The 12,605-nt window shown below is 36.0% G+C and overlaps 1 protein-coding gene across 3 annotated transcripts in view; it reads right to left on the bottom strand.

The window, feature by feature from the left end:
- Positions 1-12,605, bottom strand: part of LOC138064848 (single-stranded DNA-binding protein 2) — a 189,410-nt gene that overhangs the window by 18,535 nt on the left and 158,270 nt on the right. For all 3 annotated transcript variants that reach the window (XM_068928987.1, XM_068928989.1, XM_068928988.1), the window contains 3 exons: positions 10,718-10,785; positions 4,299-4,347; positions 2,233-2,268 (listed from right to left, as the gene is read on the bottom strand). In XM_068928987.1, the coding sequence (XP_068785088.1) occupies positions 2,233-2,268; positions 4,299-4,347; positions 10,718-10,785 (153 nt within the window). The remainder of the gene's footprint in view (positions 1-2,232; positions 2,269-4,298; positions 4,348-10,717; positions 10,786-12,605) is intronic.

The following is a 12,605-nucleotide window of genomic DNA, read 5'->3' as shown; positions in this document are numbered from 1 at the left end:
AGAGTACAGGCAGGATATGTGCTGTGCAAGCACCTATGCTGGCAAAATAGGTTTTCAACCCCTGGCCCACCCCAGTCATTATGCCCTGCTAAAGGCAGCCTCAGCTCTGCTTGGAGCTTCATGTATGAATGTCTCTTAACCAAGTGCAGGCAAACGAAACCACTTTAGCAAGGACTCAGTTCTCCAACTGCTTACATCAACTTCAATTTTGTTGAATGACAAGGGTCACTTATCCAAGCAACTCCAGTGGCAGATCTGATGGAGCGGTAAACTTCAGCAAAAGAGTGAGAAGAAGTTAGATAGAAATGTCCCCCTCTCTCCTCCTGTAGAGCTGGAGCTCACAGAGCACATCTGCTCAGAGGCTCAGGCATTTTCTCTGATACTTGAATCTTTTGTGTGTTTCTTTTGCATCTTTGGATATATTTTAATTTCCTTTCAAAGTTCCAATTAGATGCAACATTCCAGTACCAGGCTCATCATTGTCCCTGGAAGAGGTAAAATTACCTCTTTACTCTTACTCCTCCTCCTCCTCTATCTCTACATTCAGCTATGGCGATGCCCTTTTTGTCACAGTCATTTAGGCTGGCTGCCTGGTGCCTGGACACCAATAGAGTCCTCCACTGCAATATGCACTTTACTTAGGTTTGCTTCTTTAAAATAGATGTCTATAGTGTCTTTTTTTCTAATTTCTCAGGCCTTCATACTTCTCAAAAAACAGAATATGAAGTCACACGTTCCAACAAATACCTTCAAAAACTGCAGTAATAACTGATCACTGAGGTCTGTGGCAAAACAACAAAGAATTTTCTTCTCCTAGTAGAGAGACCTTTCCAAAGTTCTTTATTAAAATAACTGGTTTGAAGATCAGCAGATTTAGACTGTTTCCACTAAACATGTGGCAAATAAGCTCTGGAACTATGGACACCTATGAAAAATGTAACCCTTTTAGCAGCTAACTGTCTGAATAAAAGACAAAAGAAATAGCTATTATTTAGATAAGACAAGGTCATCCTTGAAAATTTTATCTATCTCAGTTCAGCACTAGCTGTACAGGATCACCTCCCTGATGTAGACTAGATGTAAAAGAAACCTGTAAGCAGCCCAGATAGATCAAAAACACTGGTATATTGCCCTCCCAGTGAAAGGCCTGCTATTTCCACATTCTGCACTAGCTTCAGGTTTTAGGTCGATTTAAGCCTTACAGCGCAGTTGTCTAGTCTTCAGGTGATAAAACATTAAAAAAAGTCTACTGGAATCTGATCCACAAACAGAAGTTTGGAATCCAACAACGAGCAAACAAAAATGACCAATGTCAAACGTCTTCAGAGGGGAAGATATAATTCTCCCCGTTACATCTTGACTCCAGTACTAAACATGTGATACAAACATGAAACAATATCCCTTAGAAAGGGTACATGAGAAGTACAAATAATCCTAGTAAAAGAACAATAACAACCACACCAAAAAAAAAAAGCTAAAAGAAGAAACAAAAGTTAATCTCTTGTGATACAGACAAAAACCAGTATGTACTCCAACAGAAACTGTTTTGTTGATAGGTGAAATGTTTTTCTCAAATTCCAGAGAGACTATTAGCATTTTTAGCTCTTTTTTAAGCATTTTAGCTGTTTTGAATGAGAAATCAATGTGGGATACTATTCTGAAGTGTGAACTATTTCATTCTAAAGTACATACTAAGAAAATATAATGATATCAACCAATCTGTAATAAACTAAGACAATGACCGTGAAATAAAGACAATGGGGAAAAAAGAGTTTTCAAGTCTCCAGAAGGTAATTGTTAGACGAAAGAATATCCCTTAACATGTTAGCTATGGGGACTCTGTTATGCATCCCTGGGGAGAGAAAAGCTTCCTCGAATTTTTCAAATACTTTTTTTCCTGAAGAAGTTCAGAAATTCATAAAATATTGCATCACTGAAAAAGCTGGGGGGTTTTGTCCTTTATTCTTGAACATAAGATATTGTATTGGTTAAAGAAACATATGCTGAAACAAAACACAGCACTCACAGCAACTTTGACCAGACTGATAATGATTGTAGTAATGAACATCAACATATGCACCATAGATGGCAGACAAAACAACTAACTGCAGATCAGATGTTCAGTTCTCAACCAATACACAGGGGTTCTTCTTAACATCTGGACAACTATTTCTTTGCCTAAATAAAATGTAACATCTATTCTAATGAGCAAACACAAACAAGTGTACTTACTACATAGTTCCCAGGAGATGCTGAAGAATAAGGTATCTGTAATATCAACAGAAACAAAACAGTAATTTCTTCAGCATCGAGATGGAATTCATACCTACATTTATCGGCAGTCATACTAAAGCATATTTGGATAATTCATTTTAAAGAGAAAGTAAAAGATCATGGAGAAAATGCTATTGTTAACAAGTACAAAAGTCCTAATCAACAACTTTTCATTGTAAATACGTTCAAGACTAAAACGTGCAGTTTAGACATAAACAGAATTTAGTATCAAATACTTCAAATCAAAATATTTCCATTTAAGATTACTGTATCCTGGTAGCCACTCAACTGAAATCAATAGGAACAATATACTGCACATATTTAAAAGTCTGCCGGTTGAGGTCTGATATCTATTCTCTATTGTTTCATAATAAGTGATGCATGTGCCCTGAACGGCCAGCATTGCTCTTTCAAGATACCAAGTTAAAAACTCTAGTACCAAATCTAGTCCTTGCATGCATCACAAGAATTTTATGATTCTTACTGTGGGAACCACAATAAGCTCTGTAAAGATCTACAATCTATAGTAAAAGGCTTAGCTGTAAGAGTATTAAGGTAATATGCGTTACAGAGGGTAAACTTTAGCAGTACATGCTTGCATTTTACTCAACAGGACTTCAAAGACATCTGGAACAGGAGCTAAATTTGTTTGTTCCTATATGTAGTGAATCTTTATTAAAATACAGATGATATAAAGAAAAGCATTACTCTCTACTCTTTCAGCCTAGAAAATACTCCTCTTATCTCTTTGCACTATTCTTTCTTTTTACAAAAGGACAGTGTCCTAATTTCATTTCAAATTCAATTGTGGTATTTGTTACAGAGGATATTTGGAGAAATCCAGTTGCCTGTGAATAATCCAGTTTTCTTCTTTATGCAATAGCCTTTGTGAAGATTCTCTCTGAAGGAGCAGGCAGCAATACCATTACAGTAGGATGGGGTAAGAATTAAGTAACTGAATTAAGATACTACAAAATTATTTTGTAGAATAAGCATCTTGCAAGACTGCAGACAACTTGTCAGACAACTAGTTTTTACAAAGGTATCTAGCACTGGACTTCTCAATTAACTTCATAGAATGAAAACACTTTAATTATCACTTGAAGCATATCCTAGTGTCCATTTTAGTAGATTAGTAAGCAAAGAAAAGTAGATAGACGAAGAGCTTCAGCTCCTTTTTTTGCCTAATTGGAATTCAGTAGAAATAAAAAATCAAAATTGAGAGCAATAAAAAGAGCCGATATCCTCTGACATGTCAGATCCATCTTATCCAACTGTCATTGCTAGAAAGGCACACGTTTCAATACTAATGATATATGCCCAATGAAGTAAAATGAAAACTTTACCGATGGGCTTTCTGAAGAAAAAGCAGCCAATGCTGTTCATCTGGTATGCCTTGCTGACCGCTTCTTTCTTTAAGCTGCTATTACACAACCTCATTTTGTAGTTTTTGGAACAAAATTCAAGAGAATGCACTGCTTTTTACAAAAAGCATATCTAAATGGCTGATGTCTTGTGAGCATTTGCTTTATGACTCCACTTTCCCTAGTTACAAGAACAAATGTGGTTTTGCCTATGCAAAATGTGAGCGCATATTGGGGAATATCTTCTCAAGCTGTGACTTCTGTAGAGCTGACTAGTCAGATAGCACTGACCTAACTTTTCTGCCTTGCACTAACGGAAGTTAAAATATATTATTTTAAATATAATCCAGGATGACTTTTTTGTTAAGGAAGTTCTGTAAATGATGTAGAGATGCGAAGGTGTTACGTGATTATGAACAGATCTGAATACGTACGGACAAAAATGGACAATGAGTTCTCTGTTAAGATGTGGTCCTGACTGTACCTACATTGCATTAGGGTTGACAGGAACATACTACAGTGGGAAAAAAACATAAAGCAGGCCTTATAGCAGTATGCTATTTGTTGAGTGAACTGGACTTTGTATTGCTGTTTGGTGTACTGATGAGAAATAACTCATAAATATAAGATGATATCTAATATATTTAAATATTTACTTACAGAATTGGCATTGGTTGGGTTTGGCCAAGGTCTACCACCCCCTGGACCCCTGTAACAGAAGATGAGAGTTTTACTTCAAAAAACAAAACAAAACAGAACACCCCCCAGCTGCTGACCAATTAAGAGGAAGCAAATGTTTCAAAGTAATCTGTTCCCAAAGTAAGTTAGGAGACAGCTTTTTCTAATTGCAGTAAAATGTGATTATAAATCGTAACTACATCGAGTTATAATGTTATGGTAAAATTATCATTGTTGCACTACCTTCTTCATTTAACAGTTTACAAGATGATTACAGATAATGTATTTATTATTACAACCCTGCCATTTCTATTTAAGACATCGCAGTTCCTAACTCATTCTGTGGACTTCTGTATTTTCAGGACGCTACCTGCTAGAAGTGCATCATATCAAGTCCTTCCTCAGTAGCCACAAAGGCTACAGCAGAGATGTCACAGTTCTGCATGCATCTCAGAACGCTTGCAAATTTAGGAAGTGGCAGACTTTCTCCTATTGTGTTCTCAATAAAATGATTTGAAAGCCATTGCCAATTTGTGCCTCCTATAGTGCTTTCCTCTTGTCCAGGGAGAATTTAACTCCATGTTACATAAACGAGACATTTTATTGCAGCAAAAAAGTTTTAAAGAGAGCGAAAAACAAGTTCCAAAATTCTTCAAGTTCTCATGAGGAGTGTTTTTCTTTGCACTTTGTTTGTTCACACTGGAGGAAGTATCACACGTTCTGCAAAGGTCTGTTTACAGTATCAAAGCAGAAAGGTACTAAAACATGAATGCAATTTCAGTCACAGAAGCTGTACTCTTGCACACATAATTAAATACCTTCCTGAAGAACTGTAAAAACATTTATTGATTATAGATCTAGAACACTGCAAGCAGAATGAGGTTTCATTAGTAAAGGTAATGCTAGTTCCTTATGAATGTTTTGTTTCAAACAATTTTTTAGAAAAACAAGCCATTTGCAGCAGGAAAACACACTGCTACAATATGGATCTAAGGAGCATAACAGTTATATATAAATTTACATATTTTATATATTAAAAAATGAAAACGTGCCAATTTATACTTATATTTTAACATACATTTAGATATGTATCTACAAACAGTTTGCTACTTGACTAAAGCTACATTATCTCCACAGAAATCAAAGAAACGTGAAATTTACCACACCCCAGGCAAAACGGAGATTTCAAACTTGTCCGACGCTCTTTTGTTACACCTTGCCCAATTGGTGTATTTTTGATTAAGTGGCAGTGTCCTAGCAATGGGGACAAGAGTACAACAGGCAACAGAAGCCTCTGATAAAGCTAACTCAGACTAAACATCAGACAGATGCTAAAAGCAGAATGGAGAAAAGGAAAAAGGAAGAACTTTCCTTTTAGATAGAGCTTTCCTTTCCTGATAGAGCACTTCTTTTCTCACAGCTCTTGCTGTTATCTTAGCTTTCTCCATTTTAACTGAGCTCAGTAGAAGAGTTGGGTGGTTAGGCTTCTTCTTTTAACAGTCTTGAGGGAACTAAACCATATGGAAGGTAAAATCTCAATGTTCATAGTCATAACATACGAATAACTATAATTATTCCTGGTAGCATTAGGCATTCCTAGCTATTTATAAATAGGATGAAATCACTTTTGAAGGCCTTGACAACGTAAAGACAGAGCAGATGACAAAACTTTTGCTCTTAAAATGGGATTTTGGCCTTGCTGGCTTTAGGAAAGCTACACTAGCCACCACTGCATACCCAGCATGGCAGAGAGACTTAAACATAGGGAGAGAAGCAGGCTTTATTAATGAGTTCAGGCAGTTTTCTATCCAAAGTTTTGCAAAGCTAAAAACTATTAAGTGGGTACGTTAGGGATTTAATATTGTATCTTTCTTATTTTTTTATTACATTATTGATAAAACCACAAAGAAGTTGGCTAAAACAACCAATTAAAATAAATAAAGTGAAAATGAAATTAATCATTTCATTTATGCTGCTAAATTATTTTGGGAAGGATGGAAAGACAGAAACGTGGGAAAAGATCTTTTTGCTAAAACTCTTCCCCTGTCAGAAAAGGAAAACATTTCTGAGTGAACCCTAAATGTGTTCCTTCTCAGCTTAAACAGTTCTTCCATGAAAGCTAAAAATCCATCGTTCCAACAGCTCTATATATGATACTTTATGTAGCACATTTGTTGGAAGATATCTCCACGAAGGATTCTAACAATGAGTGGCAGCTGCCTTATTCAGCTGTGGGAGAAGGGGAGATAAAGCAAGGAAAGATACTCATAGTACTCATGCAAGAAATGTCAGGCGCAAGTAATAGTTGCAGACATGCTGCTCAGGACAAATATCCAGCAACTTCTCTGCCGCTAAAAATTACAAGGTGAGGTATTTGATGTTTTTTCTTTCTTTTCTATCAATCATGTACAATATCTGGCTCAATGGATCTTCTTTTTCAGAGGAATCAAGGATATATGTAACAATACCGGAAGTTTGTTTTCATCCCAAAACTCTGCACTTGTCTGTATGATATTAAGCAATATAAATGTACCTGGTAAAAAGCATCAAATCAAATAATGCCATGACTGCAACGCAGACTGCTGTGAAGTACAGAGATATGAAAAAGCTAACTCAGATACATAATAGGCTTAGCCACAGCAACATCGACATCTAGATAGTGTCCATCAGAAGACTGCAACATGAACTCCTGTCAGCTTCATGGTGCTCCTGGTAAGCACACAAGTTTTGTTTAAAGCTAAACTGGCTTAAAGGCTGCACCATCCTGCAGGCTGCACTGTAGACACTTCCTAAGAGGACGCTCACCCTTCATTTAAAAAGCTGTTGGAATTTGCAAATTTACTGGAAGTCATGGACAGCTCTAAGTATAGACTTAGAAAACTCTGTAGCAGATTCTGCTTGAAAGCCATATGGTTTATATAGAGCTGAATGTTGTTGGCTTTTAAAGCACACACAAAAAAGCTATCTGCAAATTTTCTTCAAAGCAAAGCAAGCAGTGTTTTTCCCTTTTATTAAATGTTTATTTTGGAAGCATCAACACAATCATAAAACATTACTATGAATGTACCAATTCCAAAATTGAGTAATTTACAAAGGATCCACTGCTATGACTAATTACAGCTGCGTTCCACCCTTAAAGTAAGTCCTATACCCTTGATCCCAGTATTTAGAAAAAACAAAATCAAATATTTCAGTTTCCTAATGGGTGAACATATTCCACCTGGAAATGAAACATCCAGATACAAGGTTATGAACTGAAGTTAAAAAATAAAGTGACTTTTTTTCCAGGCATGACTGAGATATTCTTAGTGCTTTAGACAACTTTGCAGGTCGCACAGGCCATTAAAAAGGGCCAGTGAAATTTAACACAGCTCCCTGAAATTTACTAATTTGTTCCCAAAGAGGGCATTTTTCCATGAAGAAATAACATCTTACTAACAACTGCTACCCCAAAGCTCAGTTTAAAACCTTACAGCTAACATACAGTTATTTTTAAAAAGACATAGGATATATATTAGCTGTTTCAAACAGTGATCTGATATGTATTAGTTAGGATGGAGCGAGCAATTATTTAGCCGAACTACATTTAAGGAGCATGTGCTCCTGAACTGAAATACTGCCTATGAGCTCTCAGGTTCATTGTTGCTGTTTTTGACAATAGAGCACATTTTTTCATCCAGAAAAATGTAAAATTATATTTGGCAGATATTTTGCTCTTAAACGAAACAGCTTCCTTGTGAGCTTTCCCAGCGGAAAGTTGGATTTTAAAATGGCAACTGGTTTTGTAGGGTATACATATTTTTATATTTTAACATAGACAGAAATCCAAAAACATTGAGTACAACACAGGAAAATGTAAGAAAAAGATATGTGTATGTGAAGACATATGTAAATTAATATGCACTATACATAATATATGCAAGAGGGAAGTCATCATCTTCCAAAGAAATGTAAGTAGAGTAAATGACTTACTCCGATATTTTTTAGTATCGTGCATTACATAAATTGTAAGGGATAATATAAAGAATGAATTCTAATACATTTGGGCCCATTAATTGCTACTGGCCCTGAGTTATCCTTAGACGTGCTCTGACTGATTCTGAATGTCGGAACTGACCACACACCAAGACCTTACTACGATTTCACAGCGTAAGAACTTAGTACTATCAGATTTCATACACAACTGACAGCACCAACTCACAGTAAGAAACCAAGGTGACGTTTAAGGAAAAGAGGCTTTGTGCTGCCAAACCACCATTAAACCTTTATTCTCCGTTTGAGGAGTATATGCCACTCCAGTTAGCAGAGGAAAAAAATATTCCTTTTGACAGTAAAAAAATATGTTCTGAAAAATTATTCACGGAGACCAAAATAATGGCACTCCTTACAAAGGTCTGTGACTCAGCATATGACACAGGTCAGTAGATGCTACAGCACAGTATTCTAGCAGTGCTACTCCGTGCTCTCCTGCATTATATGGCATGGGACAGGGTGAAGCCTGGACAGGAAACAGTTTTGTGCTCCTGCTTGCAGCTGAAGTGGAGTCAAGATGAGTTCTTAAGAAATGCAAAGGAGCGCAGCACATGCCTGATAGACATAGAGACAGCTATGGTTAACTGCTTGATAATTACTATTTTAAAGCATGTTGCTCACAGAAGAAATCATACACTGTATCAAAGCTCACGAATTCCCCAAGTAAAGGACTGCAATTCATGGCATGTGCCTCAACAGAACACAGAAGTTTCAAAGGAAAACGCACTTCCCACATCACTGACTTCAAAGAACACCATCTATGCATGTTTACTAAACATAAGATGAACTGTGCCTATCGAATGCTGCAATGTGGAAATATTAGTATTTCATCCCATAACCATATTATTCTCTGCTTTCTAGAAGATGAGGAGCTCTTTTTTTTTAATCCAGGAACCTCTTTGCTTATCTTTTACATATAAATGCTCATTTATGTGGATAAGTATCCTAAAAATATCTTACCTATCCTGAATTTTACTTCCAGAACATTGTATTTCAGAAAGTTACATTTTCTCTTCTTATCATTAAATCTCCTCCTAAGGAAATCTACGTACTACTTACATTATACTCACACCGAGATGCAAATATCTAAATATTTTCTCTACATCAATTTTACTTAAAAGAAGAAATGCCTACCCTTGGGAAGGTTCCTAGAATTGTCTTGAGTCCAATATATGATGTCTATGATAGAGTACCACCCAACTTTAGATTTTATTTTATTTGCTTCAAGGTATGTCTGGAAATCAGAAGAAATTAAGGATATGCTGGATTAGATATTTTTCTGAAAGTAATATCTAACTCAATACCTTTTTAACTTCTTCAGGTTGGTATCTCTATTTGAAATGAAAATTATCTTCTGTTACTTATCTTTTTTATAAAAATAAGAGTAAAAATGGTTATCTATGATAACAAGCTTATACAAATCTCGACTATGTTTTCTGTGTCAAACTGCTGTAAACTCGTTCTTGAAAGACCAAGGTATAAAAGGAATAAAAAAAAGAAAATGTTCTCTGCTTTAGACTGTTAGTGTCTTGATACCCTGACTGCCATACTGCCTTCCGTTATCCAACCAGAGGCTGCAAAATGCTGGTTAAGAAACACCGTCGTAATTTACATAGAGGCAGAGCCAAGATACAAGAAGGCCTTGATACCGTCTGGTCTGTATTATGCTGAAGTCAATTTTAACAGCCCCTTAAAATCTGTGAATCCATTAAGCGAGAAATCTCAATAACACAAGAAGCAACTTATTTTTTTCCAGGCTTGCTAATCATAGAAACATCTTTGAGCCACTGAAGGATTTTTAAAAAGTGCAGAAGATTCCTCATTTTGGGCCATTTGCTATGCTGAAGTCCTGAGCTTAAATCTAGTCTACTCTAAATATGGCAATTTTACATCTGAAATTTTTCTACATGCTTAAAAAGGGTGGGTGGTCTACAGGAGTAAAAGTAATAATACACTACAATGACTAATGTAAAAATTATTTTGCAGAAACGAAGCATAATTGTACCACTCATTGTAAAATATTTAATCAGCAAAACAAGAGCATAAACAGTAAACAACCTCATTTAGAAAAATACATACAAGTGAATATGGGTGACCATACTGCCAAAATATTCCCAATATTTGAACTTGAACCTGTAAAGAAACTCAGTATTTGTACATACTTGGAGGGAAAGCAAAGGAGCCTGTAAGAGATGCATGCAGAAGAATGAAACTGCTGTACATTCACTTCTTTTTAATCATAGTTATTAGCCAAAATATCATGTTACTAACTAAAGCATGTTCTCCCTTGTCTTACATATGACAGGTGTTACTTCTACAATGAAATCATGATTTTTCTAAATATTGTAAGATTTTATTGTTGTGCTTACATGTTCATTCCAGGCATCCCCGGGCCACCTAAAGCATTCAGTGGGGGTCTCATTGCACCTCCATAGTTCTGCAATGATAACCAAGGGTCAGACTACCACAAAACAAAAAAACAAAACCAAAGAGGAGGGGAAAAGAAAGGACAGCAGGTTAATGATATCCCTACATAACTGCTGACTGGATAGGCCAATGTAATTCATCGTTTCAGGATTTTCCATTCTTGACTTTAAAAAATAATATTGCTAACCCCAAGGAAAAAGAATTTTATGTTCTACTCAAACAATGCAAACATGCTAAGAACACTTAAAATGTCCGTTATTTCAGGAGGAATTACTTACACATATAGAGGTCAAGTCAATGGCCACTGAGGGGCAGGTTTTACACTGTATCCAACTTTTATACCAGAGAAGCTCTTTCAAAATCAGAAATGTGGACTTTTCTGAAATTTCTACATTATGGAATTTAAATAGAATTATTTTTAATTAGATTTTGTTAATGAACAGGGCATCAATAAATGGTTTTATGAAATTACAACATATGATACAACTCTTATAATACATATAAAATAACCACTAGATATCTCTTCTAATGAGCTTATCCTAATCAGTCTAAGGTAACGAATATGAAAATTATTTAATACGGTATTGAATGTCATAACAATGCCAATAAATGAATTGCCCAAGGCCTATAAAACCAGAGTTCATGCTCTGATAATTTTATGACAAAAGCCTAGCAATTTTACTATTTACAAGAAAATTAAATTATATCTATTTTTTATTTACATCTACAGAACAAACAGAACAATCTACCTCACCTCATAACAGCAGTTCACACTGTAATTTGCGTTAATCCTAATATAATTCTTCTGATTTTCCAAAGGAATGGATAATAGCATATGCTCTAAAATGAACAGCTATGCACTTTGAAAGGGGGCAAGAAAATGATTTACTTAAGAAAAAGTTCTAAGCCATTGTTGCTGTCCATTTTTCAATAATAAAACTCTAATAGCCTCTAGTTATAGCATAAACTATAACTATAGTATAAGCTAAAGTATAAACTATAGTATACACTATAAACTACATAGACTGTATGACTTAAACTTAGGTTCTCTATATCGGTCTGATTCACAAGTACATGTTAATTTGAAGTCATGAAGATCTGGGAGAAACGTGACAGTGAGATTCACAGTGTTGACCTGGCGCTGCATGTATGTTGAGTGATACAAGCCATAGCATTTACCTAGAGCAGATCTAGAACTATGAGAGGAGGCTCTGCTGCTGGAAACAAAAAGCCTATATTTCTAATTCTTCGCTGTTAGACGCTCCCCAAAGTTAGCTCCCATTAGTTACTTGGTTTGCAAGAATAGGTCCAAAAGCTGAAAATGGATGTCCTCTTCCAGATCCAACAGTGTCATCTGAAGACAGTATTAGTCAATAGTTGCTGGCCATCAACCGCTATTCATTCCTGCCTTTTCTTGTACTGCCAGAAGACTGATTAGTGTGCATGCTCAGGCGAAAGTCAGCCTAATAGAGTAACTCAAACCACCTATTTAACCTGAGTTATCCTAGATAATTTTGCCTGATGTAGATGAGAGGATGCTCACACTAACAACTCCTCTGTCACAACTGTAGGGCAGTAAGTAGTGGGTAGTGAGAAGCAGCTGGGCACAGTAATGGCTTCAGGTGGCACTACTGGATCTGGAAGAGGACATAGTCTTACTGTAAAAAAGTAGTGGTTCTATAACTTTTTTTTTTTCCCCATCTTGATTTGGAGGGCTAAGCCATGTGCCTCATTTGATCTGCTAGATATCTTCCCTCTTAATTTTAGCTCAGGAATCATTTGTGTGGACCTAGGTTAAAGTTCTTTATGGAATCCTGCAGGACTGGAAAA

The sequence above is a fragment of the Struthio camelus genome, chromosome Z (genome assembly GCF_040807025.1).
Source record: "Struthio camelus isolate bStrCam1 chromosome Z, bStrCam1.hap1, whole genome shotgun sequence".
NCBI classification, from domain to species: Eukaryota; Metazoa; Chordata; class Aves; order Struthioniformes; family Struthionidae; genus Struthio; species Struthio camelus.
The sequence above is the reverse complement of the archived record's forward strand: the minus strand, read 5'-3'. Positions and strand labels throughout refer to the sequence as shown.